This window comes from Myotis daubentonii, chromosome 1, assembly GCF_963259705.1.
Source record: "Myotis daubentonii chromosome 1, mMyoDau2.1, whole genome shotgun sequence".
NCBI lineage: Eukaryota > Metazoa > Chordata > Mammalia > Chiroptera > Vespertilionidae > Myotis > Myotis daubentonii.
In genome coordinates, this window is record NC_081840.1 from 42,606,199 (window position 1) to 42,633,302 (window position 27,104).

Genomic DNA, 27,104 nt, shown 5'->3' on the forward strand with positions numbered 1-27,104 from the left:
GCCCCCAGGAAGGAGGTCATTGAATGTATAGTGTGTGATAACTACTTGATGTTAACTTAGAAAAGCATTATTCTTTCTGGTGATCTATGTAACTGTTTACCCACCATATGGCTTTACTATTAACCCTTATAAAAAGAGAGCCTGTCCTGGGAGGTGTATGGATAATTCCTGGCCGGCCACCACTGGGAGTCCAGCTGCTTTGCCTGCGTATGTAAGTTTCTCCTACTAAAGCTCTTATGAATTTGAATAAGGATACGTGTCAGTTCTTCAGAATCAATCCTGAATTTAGACTTTTGGTGCTTTCCCCCAACACAGGACTCTTCTGAGTATTAAATAAGGTCATAGGTGTGAAAGGGATTTCAAAATTTGTAAGTACAATGTACAGCCCTCATACATTGCTGGTGGGAATGTAAAATGGGACAGCCACTGTGGAAACAGTCTGGTAGTTCCTCAAATAATTAAACATACAGTTACCATATGACCCAGAAATTCCACTCCTAGGTATAGACCCAAGAGAACTGGAACATATGTTCACACAAAAATTTATACACAAAGGTTTATAGCAGTATTGTTCATAATGACCCCAAAGATGAAACAACCCAATATTCATCACCTGACAAGTAAACAAAATGTAGTAAATCCGTACAATGGAATTTTATTTGGCAATAAAAATGAATGAAATAGTGATACATGCTCTATTAAGATGAAACTTGAAAACAATGTTCTAAGTGATAGAAGCCAGACACAAAAGGCCACTTACTCTATGATTTCACTTACATGAAATGTCCAGAATAGACAAATCCACCGAGACAGAAAATAGATTAGCGGTTGCTAGGGGTAGGGATGAGGGAATGGGTAGTGGCTGCTAATGGTTACAGAGTTTCTTTGGGGAATAATAAAAATGTTCTGAATCAGTAGTAATCGTTGCACAACCTTGTGAATATACTAAAAATTGCTGAATTACTTGGTGAATATTATTATATGTGAATTACACCTCAATAAAAAAATAAATAACTACATATGCTCTGTACATGGAAAGGATTATTATTATTGTTACTACTGTTCAACTAAAACCTCAGCTTCCATAAAGCCCTTCTCTGAGCTTCTCCAGACTCAAAGTGGATCATGCATTTGTCACCCATATGCTGCTGCCTTGTGTGATATAAAGAGTGTTTAAAAGTCATTAAATAATAAATGATTTAAATGAGTGATTAAATAATAATGACTGCCAATACATATGAGGCTATGTCTCGTCTCTTCAGGTCCATCACTAGCTCCTCACGTGCAGGCTTCTCTTACGTGACTTTCAGAGCGTTGGGGGCACAGGAGGCACTCAAATATTTGTTGAAAGAATAAGTGAAGGCACACCTCTCCTCTCTCCCCTCTCCCGGTTACACATGGGCAGGCGTGCTGGATCCGGACCCGGTGCCCGGATGAGGACAGTGTGTGTTAATGAGCCGTAGAACTGTTCCTCGGGGACCAGCAGCAGCACACCCACTGCAGAGACGCCTACAGCAGGCGGCGCGCAGGCTCAGAGTGCGCTCTTCAGCCCGCCACACAGCGGCATGCCCGTCAGGACCGTGGTGCCCTCCAGGATGCCCTGACCTTTGGGCATTTGCATTCCTCATAAGTGCTCCAGGCAACCCCCAGGCACCTGCAGTGTGGGAGCCTCTGGGAAGGGTGCACGTCCGTGCCAGGCAGGGACGTGGTGTGCAGCCCATTGGAGAGCTGTTATCAGGATGCTCTAGGTTCAAAGTATCCTGACTCACACCCTCTTCAACAATAAAGGGGGCAGTGGTCACATCGTTGGGAAGTCAGGGAGGGGGGGTGGCTTCATTCAGTGGCTCAACAAGACCTCCTGGAACCTGGATTCTCCATTCTGTCATCTCATGTCTGCCTCACCCCAATGCCAGATCTCCCCTCCCCAGCCAGACCCCTCCTATTCATGTCAAGGCCTAAAAGAAAGCGTGAGTCTTGGCCCCAGCCTGGGAGGGGATTGAGAGTAAGAGAGAAGAGGAGAGAAAGAGTTGATGAGTTGGTTATTCTAGGAGCTCTTTTAAAAGAGCAAGAAAGCTTGTTTCTCAGAAAACCTTTTTCATGTGTCATGTTGCCTTTTTTTAAAACTAAACCACATATCCCCTCTCCCCACCCCCTACATGCCCCAGGGATGGGATCAGCTTCCCCCTTGTCTGTGGCTGATAAGGAGAGGTGAGGATGCCAAAACAAAAAGCAAGGTAGGTGCCAAGAAAAGGACACGATGCCCACTATACTTATGTGAACCTGGGCTTTTTCAAATCCCACCTCATCCTCCCGGGCTCGGCCTGAATGTCACCTCCTCTGGGAAGTCCTTCCAACCCCTCCCAGACAGAAAACTACAACCCCTGTGTACCCGCACACCCCTGACTCCCACCCATCCATCCACCCATCCTAGTATGTTCCTGGTTCATGGGGGGAGGGGAGAGAGGGGCTATGTGCTCCTCTGTGAATCAAACAGAGGCTTCTACCCTAACGGTGTTTTCAGCCTGGACAAGGGGAGAAACGTTAAGCAATTACACCAACTGATGTGTAGTCTCTCTACTACGTACAATGAAGAGAGAGAGAGACAGACAGCGAGAGAATGCCATGTATCTGGGATGAGACCTGGCAGGAGAAGGGGAGAGGGGGAAGGGAAGGCTTCCCCGAGAGAGTGGTGAGGGGTCTCGCTGTAGCTTCCACACACTTGCCACCCTCCCTTGTCTCAGCTCTCTCCGGGGGGAAAGGCCAGCCTCCACACCCATGGGTTGCGGTCCAGGGCCTGATTTAAAGCTTGTGCAACAACTGCGCGTTGCATTTAATTGTCAGTGGTGGAGGAGCTGGGAAGGAAAGTGGCTGGCTTCCAAGAGCTTCACTGTTACGATCCAAGTGGGCGCAGTCCTGGGGGCGGGGAAGGGGGGGGGCGCTTTGGAAAGCCTCAGGTGTGAGGGCTGGGGAGAGTGGAGGTGGAGGGGCCTGGTTGGCATGTATTCCAGGCTCAGAGGAGTCAAGGTGCCTTTATATTCATTCCAAGTCCCGGGGTGCAGGGAGGCAGGGGGCGTCTCAGAGGAGACTTTTGAGGGACATCTCCCCTTGGCTGAGGGAGACCTGAGTCACCGCCCGCCCGCGTGCCTGGGTCACCTTAGGGACCCTTCTCGGCTTTGGAAGCTCTTCCCTCTGGGAGAGGAAAATAGACCCCATTTTTCCTGCACAGACTCTGAGTTGGGTGACGGCGGCGGTGGAAGGAAGGTGCTGCACTGGCGAGGTGGTTCCCAGGGGAGCGCTCTGAGGTTTTCTCCGAAGGCAGAGATCTGGACGGGGGGCGTCGAGGCGGCAGCACGCCGCCCGCCCAGGTGGCAGAGGGGCCCGGCCTGGACCCGAGCCGAGCGGAGCGGTGGCCCGCGCCCCTCCCCGCCTCCGCCCCGGCCCTCCCACTTCCTCTGAACACGCCGCTGTCAGGGCGCCGCGCGCGGGGGGCGCGCAGTGCAGGCTCCGGCGCCGCGCCCAGGAGGCTGCCGCTCTGGCTCGCCGCCCCCGCCGCTCCGCACCGGGCACCGCCGCCGCGCCGCGGGCCATGGACCTGCCCAGGGGCCTCCTGGTGGCCTGGGCGCTCAGCCTGTGGCCAGGTACGTGCCCTTTTGCCTCCCCTTGCCTCCCGGAGCCGCTCCGGGGCGCGCCGGGGCCTCGGGTCTTGCTGCCGGGAGCGGGACGCGGGGCGCCTCCGGGGTCCGACCTTGGCGACTCTTGGGGACGTGGGCTCCGGGCACTGCCTGCAGTTAGCGGGTCGGCCAAGTTCCGCAAAAGAGGGAGGCCCGCGGGAGCGACTTGGAGCGGAGTTTGGTGTGTTTGGGACGAGTTGTAGAGGCTCGAGTTGAAAAGCGCTGAGGGCTGGTGCCCCGCTGGACCCCCTGGCTACCTCCCAGGGCCACGCCGGGGTCCCGCGCCGCCGCCCGGGCACTCGGCCGTCCGGGAGCGCCGAGGGCGCGCGGCCCGGGCTGGGAAGGGGATGGGACGCGCTGCCTCGTTGCCCTCCTGTCCCGAGCGGCGGGTGCACCCTGCAGTGTGGAGAGCCGGGCGCGGCGGACCCGGAGGGCTGGGGGGACCGGGAACCCAGAGCCTCTCAGAGTCCCTCTGGCCTGGGATGGGGCGATTCCCAGGGCTGCCGGCCCCCAGGCAGTGCCGAGCCGTCGATGGCAGGGCCAAAGGCTGGCGGGGGCAGCAGTTTCACAGTCCAGGGACCCCGGAAACGTTATCTGCCACTCGGGGTAAGGACTTCTCTTACAGCGCCCCTCTTAGTCCTCCTGACGGTGTTATGAACTCAGAATCTCTACCTCCAATCCACTGAGGAGGAGACCTGTTGGAGATCTTGCCCTCCCCCCCCCCCACACACACACACACCGTGCTCGGAATTACGCGCAATTATTCATAACCTGGGGAAGTCGCGGTCCTGGAGGAACATGACGCTCCTAATGCGCTCTAGGTGTCGGGGCGCGGCGGGGAGCGAGAGGCTAGCCTTGGGATCTTCTCCCCGGGGCACCCGTCCTGGGCTTCCCCACACCGCGCTCCCGCAGGACCCGCCACCACGAAAGCCGTCCGGGCCTCTCCACTGCGCGAGGACCTGCGCCTGCCTCAGGGTCTGGCTGCCAGCCCTTGCCTCCCGGTCTCTGTGTGCTCCAGGCTGGGGCTGCCGCCGGTCATGGGGGACCAGGGGCAGTGGCTTCGCGAGAGGTGCCCTCAGGGAGCATAGGTGGAGATGGCGCCCCACCCTCACTCGTTCACCCCAGTTCCGAGGTACCACGGTAACAAGTGCAAGGTCCTACCGTCTGTCTATAGCGGAGCTTCTGGCAGTGCCTGTATTGGAAAGGGGCTCTGGTTGGTGGGGTCCAATTCAGACCCTAGAGTCACAGTTGGAAACAAACTTTGATACATGTTGTTTGGTAGTGGGGGATGAGGAGCAAGACCAGGGAAGAGCTGTGAGCAGACCAGCATACATCTAGAAACTGGCTGAGCTGAGGGCACCCTGGATCATTTAGACGGGACGGGGGCAACTCCAGTACTGTCTGCAAATCACTAGCGATCCTGCCACAGGAAAAGAGAGAGACTCCTTTTCTGGAGTGTGACTCCAGATAGGAGGAACCACCCACCAGACGCTGGGTTGGAGGGGTGCCTTAGGGGCCAGAGGCAGTCTGGACCTCAGGAAGCTAAGAGTAACATCTTTGAAGTCAGACCTGGCCCCAGTTCTGGCTCTGCCGCCCACTAGCTGTGCGACCTTGAGCAGGGGAGGCAAGATCTCCAACAGGTCTCCTCCTCAGTGGATTGGAGGTAGAGATTCTGAGTTCATAACACCGTCAGGAGGACTAAGAGGGGCGCTGTAAGAGAAGTCCTTACGCAGGGCTTGGTGCACAGTAGGGCTAAAGCAGTGGTTGTTAATGTTACTCACACGGGGGTGGGGAAACGGGGTGAAGGATGGGGACAGGATTTGTGACTCAGAGCTCCCTTTATATGGAGAAAACCACCCCTGAGTTATGTTTGGTCAGTTTGGGTTCTTGAAATATGGGATTCATTAAACATATCAATCAATGTTGGAACGACATCTGTTTGCAAGGAGCTGGGGCTGCGGCCCAAGCGTGTATGCAATCTGGGCTCTGCTCGGAGCTGAGAACGCGCGATCTGGGAACGCTAAATAAACAGAGGCACTGGGGAGTGAATGGCACAGAGAAGGCAAGTTCAAAGGAGAAGTTCAGTTCCACTCGCAGAAGCCAGGGAGGCTTCCTGGTAGAGGAGATATTTGAATTGGGCTTTGAAGGCATGTGAAGCGTGTGGACAAGCTATAAACTGGGACTACAAATATTTGCACATTAGAGTTAGTTCCTGGGAATAAAGAACAAAAAGGCGGATATTTTAAAACCACAAAGATGACTCTGGTCAGTGTGGACTCTGAAGAATGGAAGTGGGGCAGGGGTCACGGGTGCATTCCCCTGGCTCCGGGCAGGACTGATCTCTCATCTGTGCATCACAGGGAGTCAGAGAGAGGCTGACCAGGAAGCTTGCCTACTGGTGACAGCACAGTCTGACTGGGTAGGGGACCTTTACAGGCCAAGTTGGAATTGAGGCCATTATGAATTCAGAGCCTCTATCTTTCTGGAGCTCCTGCTGCAGTCTGGGCAGAGTGATTGGGTGGGCAAAACCGTCAAGAAAGCCAGAAAAAAAGTAGACAAGTCCAAAGACTTTTCCAGCTGACATTCAGAGAGAGCAGATCCATTGGCCTGAGCTTTACTACCACAGCACACCTCTAGTAAGGGTTGATGACCCTTTAAAGCCCAGTCTTTACAGAGCACCTGTTATCTGCCAGGCCCCATAAAGACACACAGAGAGTTCAGACACAGCGTGGGAGTGAAGGCTCTGGGGTCTCACTGCCTGGGATGGGTCTGGGCTCCGCCAGTTCTCTGTGCCCATGGCAAGTTACTAAGTGGCTCCGTGCCTCAGTTTTCTCACCTGCAAAATGGGGGGGGGGGGGTGATATTAATAGAACTTACAGATTTATCCAGAGTTAAATGATCAAATGTATCTAAAATTCTTGAAAAGTTCCAGGTACATATTAAGCACTCAAGGAGGCTGTGTTTCTGCTCCACCACCAGCAGCAGCAGTGCTCAAGATACTGACCATTAAGTAAGGAATCTGAGGATGCAGAGATATAATTTCAAACTCAAGTCCATAAGAGAAGTCTAGAGCGAGTGCCAGGGTCCTGAGGCTCAGAGGAGGCCTCTATGCCAGGGCTCTAAGGAAACCTAAACCTTCCTAGCTCTTCCTCCCAAAGACCTGGCCCAAAGTCTTGATCATAATGGGAACTCAGGTATTTTGTTTTTACCATTGAGGCTGCCAAAATCAGTATGATTTTAGTGTGAGTGTTTTGTGGTGTTGAAGAGAAGAGCCATACCACTCAGCATAGCCCTTGTGTGTCCTTGCGGATAGGGGTCTTATTTAGAAAAAAAAAACAAAACTTGTATGGAAAAAAGCACAGCACAAGCATATGGGTGTGCAAAGATGGAAAAGATCCAAGCCCTGCTCTCCAGCTCTGGAAGAGCATGGAGGGGGATGAAGTCACTTTGCCTACCCCACTGCCCACCCTGCTGGGAGCTTGTCAGCCAAGCCTCTCAGCTTTCATCAGCTGAGGAGCTTCTGGACCCTTCCACATCAGGCACTGGGGGCCCTAACGGGTGGATGTGGAATGTCACCCTCTCTCTGCTTACTCACCACACCATGCCAACCCCACAGAGGACCCCCAGAAATGGAATATCGATCTCCTTGCCATGCTCCTTGTCCCAGGAAGCCCACCTACACAGGGCCGTGGGCCCTTGAGGACCTCAGGTTAATTTGGACTCACCTTAATTTTGCCTTCTCTGAACCTCCTTCTCTCCCCTCCTGTAGTGGAAGCTTCTTGAAGCAGCTTCTGTTCTCCCCCCTCATTACTTAGGCCAAAACTGCATCCTGCGCTGGCTGGAGTGGCTCTTGCTCTATAGAAGGCAGCTGGGAGAACTTTAAAAGCCTTCTTTTCTCTCCAGGATACCTGACTTTGGAGATGATTGTCTCACTATAGGCTTCAAATCTTACTTTGGGAGTCAAAGTTGAGCCATGTTCTTTTGCGATGACAAAAAGAAAGGATCCATCCTAATCCTCCCCAGGCAGCGACAGCCTCTGGCTGACTCAGAGGATCAGCTACAAAACAAGCTTTAAACACGCACTAACATTTTAAAAATGGTATCTCTGCTGGTTCTCATCCCTTAATGCCCCATCCCACCAGCATCAAACCTTGGGCTACCATCGAGGATTCCGGGCCATTTGAAACTATTTCCTCCAAACAATTGTGAGCTCCAAAGACACACACAGGGCCCTCAGTACGGGGTGCTGGCTACAGGGAGCTGTGGTCCAGGTGGGGACTGTCCCCCGCCCCATCATGTGAAGCCTAACTGTATGGACGCTTTGTAAGGAGAGAAGCGGGAGGGAGAGACCGGGGTTGGTCATCTTGTAAACCAAAAGTAAATAAGCTGCCAAAATATCCCCTGCAGGGTTTTCATCCTGTGTACTTAGGACCTGAGTCACAAGATGAATAAAATCCCACCTGGAGGGAAAAGTCAGTGTGGTCCCACCCCTCCCTGCCTCTGTCTCCATTCCCCCCTTCACCCACATGTTTACTGCGCAACAATAATCAGTATGCCTGGCCTGGGAGCCCACTGCCTGGATTCAAATCCTTTCCACAGGGGTGACCCCTTTCCTCAACCATCAAATGGGAGGAAGAATGGCTTCACAGGCTGATGTGTGCACTGGATGATCTTACGTGGTTCATTCATCTCAAGTGCATAGAACAGCATCTGGCACTCGGTAAGCCCTCAGTTAACAGTAGCCATTATTACCCTTCCCATCATTTATCATTCGGTGGATGTCAGCCACGGTGTCAAGCTCGTCTCCACAACTCAGGCCTCGAAACGGCTACATTAAGTCACTGCTGCAATCACCGGGCCACACGTGAGAAGTTAAACAGCTCATCCAAGGGCCTGCGGATGGAGTAAAGATTGTCAGGACTTGACTGATCCCAAAGCTGCTGCTCTTAATCCATGCATGATACCCCTTTAGAACCTGGGCCCAGCAGGCATGGAAAGACTAATCAGATGCCCTTGCTGAGGGAGCTGTCTTCATGAGACCAGTGCGCGCATGGCCATTCTCACAGGGGCTCAAGCCCAGGGGTGGCAGCTCCCTCTTCAGACTCAGCTGGACAGTGAGTTCTCAGTGAAGATGCTGGTTTGGTGAGACGTGGCCCTCACCGGATGGTTCCTAACATGGGAGCCTCTCTCTCTCACTTATATCCAGGTTCAGGGCCAAGTGGGGCTCTACCACCTGCCCCCAAGTGCCCAGTACTCCGGACCACTCTGCCCCAAGGCCTCCTCTCCAGCCACCCTCATGGTCCAGGCTGGGAACCCCTCTCCTCCTTTTCCACCTCTGCTCCCATTCCCCTCCTCAAAGCCTTCTCTGAGCTCCAGGCCTAATGAGTTCATTCATGCTGAACAGTCCTGATGACTGTGTCCTATCCCAAAGGGTTTGCATTTTAACTGGGCTGTGCTTTGAGCGAAAGGAATAAAAGGCTAATGGTGGAACTTCAGACACCAGGACCAGCGGCGGACAAAATAATTGAGGCAGGGGTACCTGTCTGGCCTGGTGCAACTGCCCAGCCCATTTCCATCGCCGGTCAGGTGTGTCCTACCCCGGCCCTTGCGGATGATGACAGCCTTATCCTATGACACAGAAAAAGCCAGTCTGTGGCCTGGGTGATGCTGTTCTAAGGCAGGCAGAGGTTTTTCCACGTGGCATGTGGGGCAAGTTAGGCAACTTGCTATAGCAACGTGCCCTGGGATTCCAAACAGGATGACACAGAGAAGTGGTTCCTGCCTCCGCAGCCGGGGCTAACGGCCGTCTTCCCCCAGAAGCAGCACTAAGCTGGGTCAGGCTGCCAGAAATCCTGGCCCTGAAGGTTTCTACAGCCGATTTCTTCGTAGATTGGGAGGACTTGGCTTCAGGAAGGCCATGGGAAAATCATGAAATGAACAAGTGGGTGCAGCTCCTGCCAGTCTGCAAAGAGCACTCCCATATGTCTGTTCTATCCGTCAGGATAGGCCCGGTGAGGCCAGAGCTGCTATGGGCTTTAGAGAGATGGGGAAAGTGGGGCTCCTAAAGGTTGAATGATTTCCCCTGATTCTCCCAAGGTCACTGAGAACTCAGGGGCAGGTCTTCTGGCCGAAGGTGACATTAAGAACCCAGTTTGCTCTTCCCATCAGAGAAACTTGAGAAAGCAATGCTGCAGCCAAAGGAATGAAGTTCTAATGGTATATTTTCTTCGTCTGTGGCAGGCAGGTAGGACACGGTCATTGAAACCATCCTCTGTAGACCTCTAGGAGTGTCCTCCAATGTCCACATCCTCCCTCTCAGCCTGGCCCATCCCAGGCCTTCGGACCACCACCGCCGCCCCTGCCAGAGAGAAAGCCACACCCCAATGCCCAGCTCCCCTCCTTCTAACACTGCTCTTTCGTAGTCTCTGATATCCAGTGATTGTTGACCATCACAAAGCCCTATAAATAACTTTTAGACAGAGCTCCTCCCTGAGTTTATTCACACCAGTTACCACACATGCAGGACCAGCTGTATAAACTGTGGGTCCCAATACAAAGTGAAAATGCAGGGCTCCTTGTTTAAAAATTAAGAATTTCAAGGTGGCCACAGGAGAGCATTAAACCAAGTGAAGGCCCTTCTGAGTGTGGAGCCCTGAGCAGCTGGCCCTGCTCACGTGGTTGTCCTTACAATTTGGCAAGGAGGCACCACAATCCCATTTTACAGATGAAGAAACTGAGCGGCTTGTCCATCTGGCCAACAGGTGCTGACCACCCACTATACCCCGGGCACAGCCAGGTTCCGGGGACTCCACAGCCTCGCCCTCAAGGAACGTGTCGGAGAGGGAGGGCGCAGTCACACACAGACAGCAGGGCTCATGCGAAGTGCTGGTGTCCATAGATGCAGGGGTGTCCGTGCAGCAGTTCACAAGGCACACGGAATTCAGAAGATGCTTCCATCTTCACTTACTGCCCCCAGACCATTTTGAAAAGTTTTTCAGGGGGACCTTCAAGCTTTTGGCACTGGGCTCTGGCTAGTCACCTTCGCGACTACAAGAAGCCAAACCTTGAAGTCGCTGGCCTTTCTGCAGCTGCAGGTGTTTGTACTGCTGTGGTCCTGCTGGGCTAGCACTTCTAAGTCAGGGGCCCGTTACCTGCCCACCTCGGCCTCCCCTCCTGGCCTATCGTGGAATTGCAGGCGATCAGTAAATCCGGCGATGACAGAGAATAATGGTGTAAAACAAAACCTCTGCCCAGTCCCCACCCGAGACCGTGCCATCACTCTCCATGGTGGAGCCCAGCACTGGTATTTCTTTAAACCTCCCCAATAACTCTAATGGCAGCCAAGGCTGAGAATGACCGATGTCATCTAAACCTAGCCCCCAACCAAGCAAAAGAGAAAACACCATCCAGGGAAAGAAAATGATTTGTTCAGGGTCACACAACAATTAGCGGCGAGGCCAAGGTTCTCCTGACTCAGTTCTTTCGGTCCCCCTCCCCTTCCTGAAGCTGCACAGGGTTTGCAGCCAGGCTGGGCTGGAGACACAACTTGGAGTCTGATTTGAGAGGCTGAGTGCAAGGTGGAATTTTGGAGTGAAAGTTGATAGTTGAAGGGTTATTCATTGGCGACCCGGTCTGTGTCCCGCTAAGGCCACAAGCTATTGATGACTGTGTGGTCCCAAGTGAAGACCCAGGAAAAATAGAGAAGGGCTACAGGGACTGATTTGGCAGAGGATCTTGGTCAGAACTGCCCCCAGAAAGACAGCAGCACAGAAGGTTGGGGGAAGTAGGTGTCCAGCAGGTATTGGACCAAGCCCACTAGGGTCATTCCAACCCTGCGACTGTGGGCCCTGCTAAAGCTGTTGAATGTTCGGGTGAAGGAAGTGCCTGTCCGGGTGGGGAAGGGATGCTCCATCACGGAGAGAGAGGAGGGCCCTGGGAATGAACTGAGTCCCCAGTCCAAACTCGGGTGTCATTGTGCCTCTAGCCCCAATCCATCCAGACTTTTCTCAATAAAAGCCAGAGTGAGGAGAAAACACAGACTGTGTTGTGTAGTCACTCCCCTGTTTAAAACCCCCAATGTGTCCTGGCCAGTTTTTCTCAGTGGTTAGAGCATCAGCCTGGCCCCCAGACTGAAGGGTTGGGGATTCGATTCTGGTCAAGGACGCGTTCCTTGGTTGTAGACTCGATCCCCCGTGTTGGTCAGGACATGTGTGGGAGGCAACCAATTGATGTGTCTCTCATCACATCGATGTTTCTCTCTATATCTCTCCCCCTCCCTTCCACTCTCTCTAAAAAAATCAATGGGAAAAAAAAATATCTTCACATCTCCTAATGGTCTCTGTGTCTCTGGCTCGCACAGTGTCAGACATAGTAGGTGCTTAATTGCTCTGTGTTGAATGAATGTAGGAACTGTCTACCCAAGTAGACAGAAAGATCGTTAAAGGAAGAAAAATGTCTTAAATTTCTTTTTACATGCACCCCTCAGGAGGTCCCAATACAATAGACCGTATGAGCCAGACCCTGTGCTAGGTGCTCTGGGGCAGAAGATAAGTCCTGTTCTTCAAGAAGTCTATAGTTTAGTAGTAGGAGAGAAGATCTTTGGGTAAATAACTCTAATCCAAGGGTGGGGGGGTGGTAATAAAGGCTGTAGGAGAGCTATAGACAAAAGACTCTTGGATTTGAGAGATGAGAAAGAGATTATTTGTAAGTGCAGGACGGGTAGAGGCTGTGTCTGGGCAAACAGCCTGCTGTTTGTTCAGCAGGATGCTGAGTATGGCTGTGGGGAGCTGCCAGAACGAACAGTAGGCTGAGACTGCTGAGAGAGGACCCACATGCCAACTAAGGCATTTGGATTTGCTTTTTAATCCTCACCCGAGGATATGCTTAAAGAGGAAGGGGGGGAGAGAGACATCGATGTGAGAGAGAAACATCGATGTGAGAGAGAAACATCGATTCACTGTCTTCCGTACATGCCCTGACCTGGGATTGAACCCGCAACCCAGGTATTGCCCTGACCAGTAATTGAACTGGCAACCTTTAGGTGCATGGGACGATGCTCAACCAACTGAGCCACTCTGGCTGGGCAAGGCATTTGAATGTAGCACCTGGGGAGCTATTGAAGGTTTTTGAGGGAGGGTATGGCATGTTCTCATATGTGTTTTGAAAAGCTTCAGGATGGTGGGGGGGATGCCACAGGACACCACCTGGGAACAGGTGGGATGATGACACGGGCACCGCAGCGACCCAGGCAAGAGGCCGCCGGAGCCTGCAGTGAAGGCGGCGAGCTGAAAAAGAAGTGGAACTGTGAGAGGCAGAATGGAACAGGGCCTGGTCGCCACGAAAGGAAAGGAGGCTAGGAGGCCAGAGGGCGGTGCCACTGACCTGAAGACGAGGAGGCTTGAGGAGGGGGAGGTCGGGTCAGTCTGGACATGTTAACTTTGCAGGGTTCTTGGGGCAGGCGGTGGTGGCCCTCGGGTAGTGGAAGTGTTGGCCAGAGCTTGGAAGCGAGCCTGTCACATCCCGTGCCTTGGTGATATGCAGGCCTGAGAGGGAGCCCCCCGGGCATGGGGCCTCCTGTCCCTCCATCCTCTTTCCAGGCCCACAAGCAATGATTCATGCCCCAAACTTAAAGAAAACCCAGGTTCTGATTTTAAAAGCCTTTCTGAGCAGAAGAAACCAGTGAGAGGGCCAGGCCAGACCACAAGCTAAACAGCTGTGGAATGTGCTTGCTGCTGGCGAGGCCAGCCAGGGGAGAGGCGCGGACGGGCTCTGCAAGAGGCCCCGCCGGTTGTTCTGAATGTGTCCAAATTGTCACCCAGATTGTCCCTGCTCTTTTCTCTCTTTTCAGCAAGGATCTGCCTATGTTCTAATACATCTTAACACTGGCCCCTCCCCCAGCCCACCCAGTCTGTCAGTTCCACTGGCCCCACATCCTCCTCCATGTGAAAGCTCTGGCCTGCCATCCAGCTTCCCACCTCTGCTCAGCAGGCAGGGGTCTGGGAGCCGGAAACGGGGGGCGGGGGGGGCGGGTGAAAGGCTCCTATGACTTGTGGCAACAGTCACCTACTGATCTCCCTGCATCTGCCCTTGTCCCCCTGAGGACCTTCCACCCAGTAACCAGAGGGATGCTGCTAGAATGTAGGGCAGATCATGTCATGTCCCTCCTCTGCTCCAACCCCCCTAGGACTCCCCTTCCTGCTCTGAGTAAGAGTTCCTGTGTGTCTGGCTCCTTCTGCCTTCCTGACCTCATCCTCCACTCCTGCCCCCCTTGATCATTCTGTTCTGCCCACAGTTTCCGGAATGTTCTTCAAACATATTAGCCACCTTGGGCTTTGCACTTGCTGTTCCTTCTGCCTGGAATGCTCTTCACCAAAGAGCCTCTCTACTTCTTTCTGATCTTTACTCCGGCATCACCATCTTATCGGGGCCTTTCCGACAACCCTGACTAAAATTTCAACCTCCCACTTCTTTAGTCTCGCTGAGGTATTTCTCTGTGTCTGGCATTGTTACCTACTTATTTATCACCTTGTTTATTGGCTGTCTCCTCCAACAGAATGTAACCATGAGAGCAAAGATTCTTTTCTAAAGATTTTTTTTATTGATTTCAGAGAGGAAGGGGGAGAGAGAGAGAGAGAGAGAGAGAGAGAGAGAGGTCAATGATGAGAGAGAATCATTGATCGGCTACCTCCTGCACCCCCTATGGGGGACTGAACCCGCAACCCAGGCATGTGCCCTGATTGGGAATTGAACTGTGACCTCCTGGTTCATAGGTCAACGTTCAACCACTGAGCAATGCTGGCTGGGCAAGAGCAAAGATGCTTGTATGTTGTGTTAACCTATGTGTCCCAGGATCCAGAGCAGTGCCAGCCAGAGTGAGCTAGTAATAAGTAGTTGTGGAATGAATTAATTAATAAAAAATCTCACCCCGGCCTGGCCTGCAACAGCCTGCAATCCCACTAATCAATCCCCTTTGCGATTAGCATCACTCTCTCTCCAGTCACCTTTCTTGAGACACCGTTCCCCTAGGTGGGCACGCGTTCAGTCCTGACACTTCCAGCTTTCTTTCCAGACAAAAAGAGGCTTCTGACAGTTGCAAGTGGGCAGGGCAAGGAGGGCAAGGAGGGGGGAAAGGGGCTTCAAGGGAAGAAGGCCTTGAAAGGGGCAAATCGGGTAACAGCAGGCAGCCCAGGCTGGCCCAGCGGGCCCTATGCTGTTCAGTGTTATTTACTGTGACTCAGAAACACAAGGAGATGTGGGAAAGGCCTTGTTTTACACAGTGCAAACCTAGGTATACAATGGGACTTCCCAGAAAACGAGGGGCGTGGAGCAGAAGTTTAAAATGCCTCGTTTCCCACAGAAGGGTGGTGATTCAGACATCCATGTACCAAAGAACACGGCCATGTCATTTAGTACCCCAGAGTTGCTGGCAGTGTCAAGAGAAGATGACAGGGCTGAACAGTAGACCCCAGGTTATGATCCGATCCCTGGGAACCACCAGACCAGAATCTGTGGTGTGGGAGATGACAAGAAACCCATTATACAGGCAGAGAGACTGAGCCTCTGCCAAATAAGGTTCATATGAGGGTCATGTTCCACTGACACGGCACTTGAATACTGGCCCTGATACTCACTAAGTGTGTGGCCTTGGGCTGGTCACTCCCTTTCTTTAGAATATGTAATTGAAATTATAACGTCTACGTTGTAGGATCAGTATGAAAAATTATAAATAATCCCGATTACCACACAAAATGCCTGGCAAGGATGAAGTGCTCAGTAAGTGTTCATTTATTGCATTTAGCAACAGTAATACTTGCTAACATTCCCTGAGGGCTTCCGCGCATCGGACTTGGTTCTAAGCACTCATCTTCTCCGTGATCCTGCTCCTGTAAGAAGGTGCCATTTCCCCATGTTAGAGATGAGGAGACTGAGGTATGTAGAAGTTACGTAACTTAGCCAAGGTCACCCAGGCGACGAGGTCACGTAGGGTCTTGACACTGCCTCAGGGTCTTCCTCAGAGTCTGGCTCTGCTCAGCCTGCTGGGCGGTGAAAGAGCTATAAAGCAACCCACACAGGACAGTCCATGGCTGATAGAATATTAGACCTATCCCACCCCTCCTGATTTTTTAAAGGAATCAACCATGACTTGGCTCAAATGGATCGATCTGGGCCAACCCTGAATGTCACAGAGGTGGAAACCAAAGCCTGCGGCTAGATGACAACCTCTGGGTCAAGTTCAGGCTCCAGTACTAAATCTGAGTGAGTCATGGAACCTCTTAAGACTTCCACTTAATCACTTTTAAAATAAATGTTTGGCCTTTCTGATTCCAAAAGCTCTTTGAGGCTATGCTCCCATGCTTCCATGAGCATTCCCTGAGCCAGAGCCGAGACTGGCTCGTGTAACATGAGAAAGACGTTGACAACAGGGACTCTGTTTTAAAATAACGTCATCTTGCGCATGGGTGGACCAGTGCACAGTTGACTCTTCCTCATCCACAGGCCCGTGAGGAGTCGTGGGGCCCAGGGGCCTCCTGAGAGGCCTCAGTACCAAGTATCTGGCTGGAAGGGAACTGGAACCCTGAACATCTGACAATGGCCATCCTCGGCTTGCATTCCTGCAATGAGAGAGAGCAGCTCACCACCTCACAAGGCAGGCCTTTGTTTTCCAGCAAAGACAGGTGGAGTCATGAGCCCTTGATTCTTCTAAAGACCTAAAATTGGCAGTAGACATTTGGGATAGTTTTGAAATCATGAGTAATTGCCATATACCAAAAACCAGAGAGCTTCTGCATAGCCCTCAGGGAACCAAAACACTTCCACTACCCAGCATCCTCCATCCCCACCAAGCCTAGCCAATAGCATCCAACTAATCTTGGGTTCTGTTGAGCTCTGTGTAGCCAGAGAACTTTTCAGATGGGTGTGGGTGTATCCACTGTAGGGCGGGCACTGTAAGCTTGGAAGGGAAGGGCCCCCACAATTCCTTTTTTTAGTTTGCATTCAAAAACCAGGGGCAGACAGGCACAGCAGTTCTCCGGGTCCTCGCTGCCCTACTTCCTCTCCTCCGAGGGAAAGCCCTGCCACAAATTGCATATGCTGAGCCTTGTCTTGCTCTTTGCCCAAACACTCCCTGGGCTGGGACTAACCCCGGATGCACAGGGCTCTTGATCCACACACCCATGACAAACAGAAAATAATCTTAGGAGATGGAAAACCAAAACCAAGCTGTCTGAGTTCTTTGAGCTGGTTAGTATGCCAGGAAAGGGAGGGACTCACTGTCCAATTCGGCTCCCTTTGAATGGCCAGTGGCCAGGATCAGAGTGGGAAGAGCTGCCACGTACAGCTATGCAGGCTGTGCGCCGTATAACTCAGTCAATTGCAATGTAAACAGCACCCTCTGCAGTTGTGTGATATAATGCAGTGACCCAGGAGTCGGAGGTAAAGAAGGTGGAAACAGTGTACAGAAAGGGGCTTCATCAAATCTTATTCAGGAACTTAGAGATAGAACATCTAGTCCAGTTTTTCTGTCTCTTTTAACAAATGCACATTGAGTACCTATGTGTGTTAGGCATTATTCTAGATGCTAGTAGGGAAGTAGGAAAGACAGACAGATCCAATCACTTCCAGAGGAGTTCTGGTAAATGTTTACAACCCTTCTGGCTCTTGGGATGGGGTCGGGAGAGTCCTTATGTGTAACACTTGCCAATTACCATGGTGTAAATCCTCCCATCATGGTTCATTTTAAGGCACCGACATGACATCACTGAATGGGAAGATTGCACACAGTCGGCTCAGTGAGCCGGGTCCAGCGCTCTATTGTTCCTTCCCTTGGATTTTTAATTTCAGGGTACAGGAGTCAGTGTCTAAGTGAGCTTTTAACCATCTGTCATTATTTTTCATTGTAAAAGAAATAAAGAAGATGCTTTCAGGGAGAATAATGGGTTCTCCATGGCACAGGAAGGGAAGATTTCTCCAAGGCCACAACATTAAAACCGGAGGTTGAGATGGGGCTGGCAGAGCAAAGATCTTGGGGAAGAATGTTCCAGGCAAAGGGCCTGGAGGTGGGAAGCGCTTGGTGTGTTTGAGGAGCAGGGAGAAGGCAGTGTGGCTGGAAGTAGAAAGTGATGAAGATCATGACACAGGAGCGGGCAGATCCTGCAGGGCCTTGTGGGCCCTGGGGAAGGGTCAGGGATCTCTCCTAAATGCAATGGTAGGGCCCCAGAGCATTGTAAGAAAAAAAAGTGCCAGGTTCTGATTGGAATTTTTAAAGGATCACTCTGGCTGCGCTGGAGGGCATAACTTGGAGCTGAGCAAAAGTAGAACTGAGGGGCCAGTTAGAAGTCCAGGCACAAAAGGATGAAAAGAACTTGGGCCCTAACTGGTTTGGCTCAGTGGATAGAGCGTCGGCCTGCGGACTGAAGTGTCCTGGGTTCGATTCCGGTCAAGGGCATGTACCTTGGTTGCGGGCACATCCCCAGTAAGGGGTGTGCAGGAAGCAGCTGATCGATGTTTCTCTCTCATCGTTGTTTCTCTCTGTCCCTCTCCCTTCCTCTCTGTAAAAAATCAATAAAATATATTTTTCTAAAAAAAGGAAGAAAAGAACTGGGTCTGGGTGCCGTCCGAAGAAACAGAGAAGAATGGGCACATGTAGGTGGAACTGAGGGGTAGAACCTGCGAGACTCGCAGGCGATGAAGTGAAGTCCTGGGGAAGGGCTTCCACGCTTCTGACTGAGCCATCAGGTGGGTGGTAATGCTGAGTCCCGAGACAGAGAGACTTGGGGGAAAGCCAGTGTGGAAGGGAAAACCTAGGGCGCCTTTTTGGTCCTAGGAAGTGTGAGATGCTATGAGACATCCAAGTGGAAACGTCCTGTGGGCAGCTGGGTGTTGGCCATGGGGCTCAGAGGGCAGGTCTGAGCTGGCTGGGTGTGATCTGGGTTCCCTGGAGCCTGGGCCACTGGAGGTGAAGGCAGCCATCCAAGGCTGGGCATGCTCAGCCAGATCCTGTAGGTGTACATGTGTGGTCACATGTCTTGAATCCAGTTTTCCACACAGCTTGAGGGCTGTGCGGGGGCGGGGCAGGCTAGTTGACCAAGACTTTATTGCACATTAAATGAACTTACAATACAGAGATTCACGCTATCAATATTGGTATGTTTTCATGTCCTTCATGGAAGCTCTTAAAAGCTTAAGGAAAGAGGTCCATTTTGATCACTTTCTCTACTTGGAAAAATGGGTAAATGATGTAAAGTAGAAAAATGCACTGGCTTTCATGAAATTGTAAGTCTTTTTCTTAGAGGAGGTGAGCCACATGTTCTCTGAAGGCAGGAGATGACTGTCGAAGGCTGGGAGCAAAAACAATGTTAATGACAGCAAATTTCAACTTGGTGTTTGCTGTTTTCAATTTTTAGGCCTGTTTTTCATGAGCTAGACATCTGCTTAACCAGCACATTGGCAAACATCTGTTTTCTTTATTTAAAAAAATTTAAAGGGCAGCCCTGGCTCTCCCAACTCTTGCTCCTTCTTTCCATCTCCCCTCTCGGATGTTTAGGGCAGTGTCTCTCTTTCTGCTGGCACCCCACCTGCCCCAACAAGCATTTGTCTCCTCCGCCACCCCCAGCGATGGGGCCCTCACTGCTCCAGCAGGCTGCTCAGCCCAGGTCTGATTGTTTCTGATTTAGAGAATTCTTCCTTATATGAGGTTATAAATGCTGCGGAGAATTGAGGGGACAATGTGATAAGACACTCATTAGCAAGCATTTGTCTATCAAGCACAAAATAGGACTCCAAGGAAGCAGACTTTTTTTTTTTTAATGAGACAAGGAAACTAAAATCTGGGAGAAAGGTAGGCCAGCCAGGGCGGGGTGGGAGTTAGGGGGAGCTCCAAGGTGGTCAGCACACAACGTGTATCATAGGCATGACGGGGCCTGGCTAGAGAAAGCAGAGGGTAAATTGGCAGGCCATTGGTAAAAGGAAAATTGTCCTGTGATCCATCTGCTTAGGCCCTTCTTGGAGGAATATCTAGTTAATCCAATAAGCTCATCCTTGTTCGTTCATTCATTCATTCATTCATTCATTCATTCATTCATTCATGTGTTTGTCCTGTCAACATTGCAGAGAGCCTCCTGTGTTACAGACACTGTGCAGGCAGGACACAGAGGCGAGGAGGGACGGAGCCCCCTTGGCTTAGTTAATGCAGCCTCTCTTCTGGCACCACAGAAAGGTTAGCTTAGGGTCTGCCCAGATAGAGCTATTCCTGGTCCAGCTTGGGGGTCATCTTTGGCCCTGAAGAGAGGGTCTGATCGGACCCCTGGCCTCCCTCTCACAGACTCAGCTGACCAGAGAGGTCGCTGGAAAGGGGTAGAGGATGTGTTGCTGGAAGCAGGCAGGATGGGGACCTGGGACCTGGGACCTGGGCCACGGGCAAGTCAGTCTTGGAGCCTCTGCATCCTCCTCTTTTCAGTGGGGATAAGAAGCCCTAACCCCTTGTCAGAATTAAATGAAATACTGTACTGAGGCAGCTGGATCCCCCGGGAGATTTGGGGAAGGAGGGAACTAAGAGAACTCACTGCCGGGACCGGGAGGGCTGGTCCCTGCTCTAACTGTGTCCACCAACTAGAGGCCTTGGCCATGGCAGGCAGCCTTCCTAAGCCTCCACTTCCCCTGGAGAAAGAGGCCCCGCCTACCCTTGGTGTGTGTTTGCTTCGTGCCTGCTGACTGCCTACTGTCTGAGACAGCAGGCACCACGGCGACCCAAGGGCAGGACGTGGCATGGGTCCGGTCCCCTGGACTCCCCACCCCAGATGGGAGGGGTGTCGGAGGCAAGGCATCAGGGAGGGGCATAGAGTGGGATAGGGACGAGGAGGGTAGATTGACCCGGAAGTGGGACATGCATTGGCCCCCGCTGGCAGGTGGGTGCAGAATAAGAGCCGACAGTAAACGGAGGCAGGTGGATAGAGGAAACGGAGAGCCAGGCGTGGAGGTGAGAGTGGCCGCGTTCCTTCTGTGCGGACAGCGCGTTAGGGGCTGGCTGTAAAGCCCTAACGAGATGGTGATTGTAAAAGCTCTTCCTCAGGGTTAACATGTGAGGGCTTCCTCGGGTCTCGGAGCTCAAGTGGACCTAGAATCCATCTAGTGACGATGTCCGCCCCCTCGTCTGGTCCTGATGTGTTCTTTGTCACATATTTAACATTCAGGGGACATGAACATTCATATAGCTCTGGGGCTTTCCTCCTGGGGAAGGTGGACCTGTGCCACCGGCACCCACGAAACAGCTGCTGGCGCTCGCAGAGCAGCTCCCTGCCAGAACAGCAGTGGGTGGGGCTAGGGACACACTGGTTCCCAAATGAGATCATTTTTCGGAGTCATTTCCAAAGAAACGAGTGGTGTGCTCATGCCATGGGGAGGGTGACGCCTTTCCACGGAAGCCTCCACACTAATCCCCTCTCCCTTCCCTTCTCCGTCCGAACTGGGGGTCCAGCTGGTCCTTCCGATGGAAAGCACCTCCGTCCCCGAAACCTTCCTGTCTCTGGACTCCTCTTGTCATTACCCCTCCCATCCTGGCCACTCTGGCCAATCCTTTGGCCATGCATGTGCGCGCGGGCGTGCACACACACACACACACACACACACACACACACACACACACAGTGAGCCATGTCCTGACCTGCACGAGGCCAGGGGAGCCAAGGATACGAGAATCCCTGCAGACACACAGCTCTGTCCAGCAAAGAGAAGGAAGGGGACGGATGGTGGTCGGCTGCCGATCTTCATGGTTGGATGAATGCAAGGCAGGGTGGACGCCATGGTGTTTCTTTCAGAGAAAAGGGCAGTGGGATAATGACCAGTTCCCAGAGAGACACGAACTGACATCCAGAGGATAATCGTTTTGCAAAGAAGTAAGATGCTGATGAGTTGATTAGAGGAGCTAGAAAACGGGGTGGACTTTTGCAAGAGTAAAGAGAAGGGACCCTCCCTCTCCTGGGGAGACCCAAGTTTGGGCAACTTTTCTGGGAAGCACAGGAGGGAAGCAGGGCCTGATGGTAAGAACTGGATTGGCATCAGAGCCCCCAGTTCTGGCCGGGGGCAGTTTCCGCTGGATGCTGAGCCGCTGGGGGCAGGCGGGAGGGTGTTGCCGTCACTTTCATAAGTGGCCTGAAGCCGAGGGGCACTTGCGTTGAGCCCTTGTGCTGGAGGGGTGGGAGGAACGGCCTCAGTCCTGAAAGCCCATCTACTAGAGACCTGCAGGGGCAATGACAGCTGTCTGCTCCTCCCTTCCCAAGGGAGATGGATTTGTAAATGAATCCAAAGGAGAAGGGACCCACAACATCCTGACTGGGAAGGTCTTTAGAACACCTCGCCCAGCCTCCTCATTTTCTAAAGGGGAAAGTGAGGTCCAGAGAGAAAAACTATCTTGTTCAAGGCCCCACCCGTCCTAATGGCAGAACCCAGAAGGAATCCAGGTCCCCCGACACCCAGGCTTGTCTACCTGCCACAGCCGTCCTAGCTCTCAGGAAGTGGGCATGGCATTCCCATGTCCCCATTTCTGCATCCTAGAACTAGTTGTCCTAAGGTGAGGAGCCCATTCTCTGGCCTTTGACCGGGGTGATGGTCCTCCAGCCACTTCTCCCCACTGAGGGGATCACTGCCTCCATTCCTATAAGATTAGGGAGAGGAGTCTCCATCATTTTAGGGCCGCATAGCCTTGTGCTCAAGGAGCCAGTGCACACAGCCTGGTGTCCACAATTTTTCAAAAAGAGTGGTCTGGAGGGAACCGGGGTGCCCCTGCCCACTTGCTCTAAGTCTTGCTGAGGCCTTAGCAGCACCGTCCAGCTCCAGGGCAGAGCTTGGCTTTCCTGGAAAGGTGACCACATGGCCTGGACCCCCACCCAAGCCTCAGTTCCTCTGACATCTGGGTGTGCCTGGACCACAGTCAGGGAAGGAGAGCCCTGGGGCCCGTTCTCCATGGTCCAAGCAAAGCGAGAGGCAGCTGGACGCGGATAAAGCAGAGCATTCGATGACGGGTTTCTTCTATCCTTCCCTTTGGCTCAGGAATGCAAAATATGATCATTGTTGCCTGGAGAGTTCCCTTCTTAAATGTGTTTGGCTCCAACCAATGTTAAGATGAGTTTGCATTCCTCCACACGGCTTGGCCTCCAATTCCAAACTGTTTGCAGAGACTCGAGACAGATGCTTACACTCCGACAACTAGAAGCTGGCTATGAGTTTGCCTAAGAGAGCCTTTCAGACATGTGCTGGGGCTGGGCCGTGGATGCCAGAGAGCTTGAACCCTCTCGTTTTGCAGATGAGTAGACTGAGGCCCCATCTGGAGAGGCATCATGACTCTCCACGGACTCATGGCCAAGTTTAGTGACAAAGCTGAGATTAGAACCTAGATCACCCGTGTTGGTGCAACCTTCTCTCAGCTTCACTTCTGGCTCTGGTGGCTTTCAAACATGCCTCTTGGCCCAACCATGCCCATGGTGTAGATTCTGAAGACCATAAGTCATGTCTTATCCAACTTCGCGTTCCACTGCCCAGCATGGACATAGCTCAGTGATGGCGAACCTATGACACTCGTGTCAGAGGTGACACGCAAACTCATTATTTTTGGTTGATTTTTCTTTGTTAAATGGCATTTAAATATATAAAATAAATATCAAAAATATAAGTCTTTGTTTTACTATGGTTGTAAATATCAAAAAAAAAATCTATATGTGACACGGCACCAGAGTCAAGTTAGGGTTTTTCAAAATGCTGACACGCCGAGCTCAAAAGGTTCGCCATCACTGACATAGCTATTGAGTGTAAGGACTGTGGAGGAGGGTTAGACAGGAGTGGGTGATTAAAGATGGGCATGAAGAAAAGCTGGTGACCTTGGGCAAATCCCCACCCCTCTCCTAGCCTTAGTTCTGTCACTTATAACAAGGGTCTTAAACCCAATCAAGTGATTCTCAATCTATGTTCCAGGACACGTTAGTGGTCCAAGGAAGTGTCTTAGGACTGCCGCTGGGGGTGTGCCACTGGGGCCACTCCTTGTCCTCTATCCCTAATCTCAACATCAACTTTTTGTATCTGCTTTTCATGCATTGAATTTGTTCAAAAAGGTGGGCTCACTGCAGAAAAACAAAGTTTGGAGCAAGGTAGCTCATTTGATCTCTAAGATCCCTGATTGCTCTTAAAAAGAAAATCCTAATACGTTACCCTTCCCTGATAACAGATTTGCTACATACCATCTTTGACCCAGTGGTTAATGTCAGGGCAGGGATGGGGGGATGGAGGGATGCGTTCACGCCCCCTGGTATTTGGGTGAAGAGAGAATGCGGTACAGGAGGGCCCTCATGCTATGGAGGCTCTATTACTGCACAGAGCCTGCTCCTGAACCAAGAATCGATGCTGGGGATCTGTCTGTATGTCTGTGCTCTGTGTCTGCCATTCTGTGTCCTGATGAGGCAGAACAGTTCATCTCTAAGGCTCAGTGTGTGGCTCAGGTAGGAGAGGTCATAACCCGCTTGCTAGGCCACACTGCTCTCTGACAGGCAAGGTCCAGGCCTAGCCCTGCCTCATGTAAGGCTTCCCCATGAGCTCTCAGGAAGCAAATGTTTAGTTTACTATCCCAGGAACCACAAGTCCCCACAGATCCCCAGTCTCTCTTCTCCTTCTGTCTTTGTCCAATCACTCTTTGAAATTGTTTCTCCTACTCCCCAATGTCCATCATTTAAGAGTTAGACTATATCAGTTACCAAATGCTGTAATAATGCTGTATAACAAACAATCACCCCCCAATCTGAGTGACAAATAACTATTTAGTTCACATGTCTAGAGGCAGCTGGGTGTAGCTGACCCAAGCTCTGCTGGTCTCATGTATCTGGGGGATGGCTGATCTGAGCTGGGACAGCTCTGCTGCAGTGTCTCTCACCCTTTCCCTGAGATCCGTGGCCTGGCCTGAGCAAGCACCGCTCACATTCACGTCAGAAGTGCAGGTGAGCAGGTAGAGACAAACACAGTGTCCTAAGACCTCGGCTTAGAACTTTCATTTCTGTCTCATATGGCCCAGCCCAAAGCCAAGTAGGTGTGGGAGGACCTACTCTGCCCTGTTAGTACGAGGAACTACGAAGTTGCCTGACAAAGAGTGTGGGTACAGAGGAGACAAGAACTGGGACGAACAGTACAATCTGGAGAGGGACCATACCCTCTCCATGATTCCATACCCCTGCTCTGCCACCTACTAGATATGTGACGTGGGGCAAGTCACAAAAACTGTGCCTCCATGTCCTCATTTCAAAAATAGGGACCATCACAGGACTGTCCTGAGGAGTAAACGAGTTAATACATGGAACTGTCTTGTACATGATGCTCAGCAGTGTTGTTAGTTGTTGGTGAGTAGAGCTGAATTTGCTACTTTAACACGTGTTACTGTGTCCCAAACCCTGTCGTGGGAATGAAGAGATCAATGAAACCCAGTCCTGGTCCTCACACAGTTACAAGGTCTCCTGTGAGGGCAGCAGGCGCCAAAGGCAGGATCCCACTTCTCCCCAGCGCCGGAGGCAACCTGAGCCCAGACCTCCTCTCCAGCGAGGCTTTTCCCCTTTACTGGCTGGAAGCTACTCCAATGAGGCAGGACCACATCTCTTCTTTCATATGTCATTAGCGCCTATTACAGGGGCCTAGACTGGGACCCTGGGGCCTCATCAGCAATGCCCCCAAACCTGCCTGTCTTTGCATCAGTGGCCTCAAAGCAAAGGGAGAGATGGCTGGTGGCAGCAAGAGCCACCACCTTTTGTGAGTTCCCCAGGCAGGGGGCAGCGATGCAGGGAGCAGCTGAAGCTCAGTCCTCTGAAGCTCATTCTGTCTCACTTTGGACTGTTTTCTTGTTTTTCCTCCCATGGCAGCAGGAGGTCCACTTACCATTTCTTTTTGCTTAGGACAGTTTCAGAGTCTTTTCTCCCCACCCCAATCCAAAGCCAATCTGTGATTTGCTTTTAGATGTGAAGATTCTTGGGGCCCAAGTCAAACTGGGAAGGGGGAGATAAAAACCAGAGAGTTCGGATAACATTTCAGTCTCCCTCTCCCCCATCCCAGGCCCCGCCATCCAAGGAAAATGAAAGCTCTTGCTTACACAGGTGCGTCTGCCACAGAGAGCTGAGCTGAGAAGGAGCGAGGGCTGCTGAGCGCTGTTCACTCTTAGCGTCCCAGAGTGGCTTCCTCTCGCTGTCAGCTCAAGTCTGGTGCTCCATCCAGAACTGCAAGGCCCTCAGGACTCTGGCTGGTTTTTCTGGCAGACCTTGGTGTGATCTGTTTTCTAGCGAGCAGGATCTGAGGGCGTGGGACCCGTGATGGGGGAGTTTTTAGGAAGAAAGGGTGACCCAGCCTGTGTTGCTCAGTGATTGAGCATCAAAGCATGAACCAAGAAGTCACCAGCTTCGTTCCCAGTCAGGGCACATGCCCATGTTGCCAGCTTGATCACCAGTGTGGGGCGTGCAGGAGGCAGCCCATTGATGTTTCTCTTTCATCAATGTTTCTATCTCTCTCTCCCTTCCCCTTTCTCTAAAATCAATACACATATTTTTAAAATAAAAAGAAGGAGAAGGGGTGGGAGGAGGAGCACAAGCCTGAGGGAGACCACCACCGGGAGGAACTTAAGTGGCTGAGGGGTTGGGAGCTGAAAGGGGTGAGGAAGGCTTGATGATGGCAGGCAGCGTGGGGCAGGGGCAGGACGCATGAAACCTCAGAGTTCCTCCCTGCCACTTCCTAGCTGTATGACTTTGGCCTAAAGCTCTCTGCCTTCTTTGTGCCTCAATTTCCTGGCCTATAAAATGAGAATAATAATATGCTTACTTCAAAAGGTTGTTGTGAGGATTAAGTAAATTCAGAACAGTGCTTGGTATCTCACCCTCAAGGAGCCTGGCAGGAGGGTGGGGGTAGCCGGGCAGTGCCTGATAGACCACCCAGGCAGGCTCCTTTGTTCTCCTTTCCCTGGCTTCCCATTCACACTAGCAATTCTTAGCACCACCTGGGCCACCTCACCAATCCCTACGCATTGCCCTTAAGGCCGATCACACCTCCAGAAGCCCCCTGACACCCCAGCCACCGCCGTCCCTCCTCCTCCAACAATCACTGCACCCCGATTTCAGTGTTGCACTTCCTCACAGAGGGTTCCATGGGCCACCGTCCAAGCTGGTAGTCTCCACGCTCTCTTGTCCTGCTTCCCCCTCAGCGTGTTCCGGACCAGCCCCGGCTCAGCGTTGGGTCCAGCCCTCACTATCCCCCTCCTGATGGGGAGATGGGAGTAATCAGATGATCACGACTGTTGTGTATAATTACTAACTGTGATAAGAACAGGCGGGGTCACCAGTCCCCTGTCAGTGAGGTGTGAGGGGTGATGAGATCCTTAGACAAGGCCTGGCATAATCGGGTCAAGGAGGCTTCCTAGGGGAGGAGGGA

The 27,104-nt window shown here is 52.1% G+C and overlaps 1 protein-coding gene across 1 annotated transcript in view; it reads left to right on the forward strand.

Annotated features, from left to right (window-relative positions):
* The first annotated feature begins 3,479 nt into the window (after window positions 1–3,479).
* The window catches only part of ITGA11 (integrin subunit alpha 11), a 121,063-nt gene continuing 97,438 nt past the window's right edge, over window positions 3,480–27,104 (forward strand). Inside the window, exon 1 of the mRNA XM_059697119.1 lies at window positions 3,480–3,638. Within this exon, the coding sequence (XP_059553102.1) occupies window positions 3,587–3,638 (52 nt within the window). The 5' untranslated portion in view covers window positions 3,480–3,586. The remainder of the gene's footprint in view (window positions 3,639–27,104) is intronic.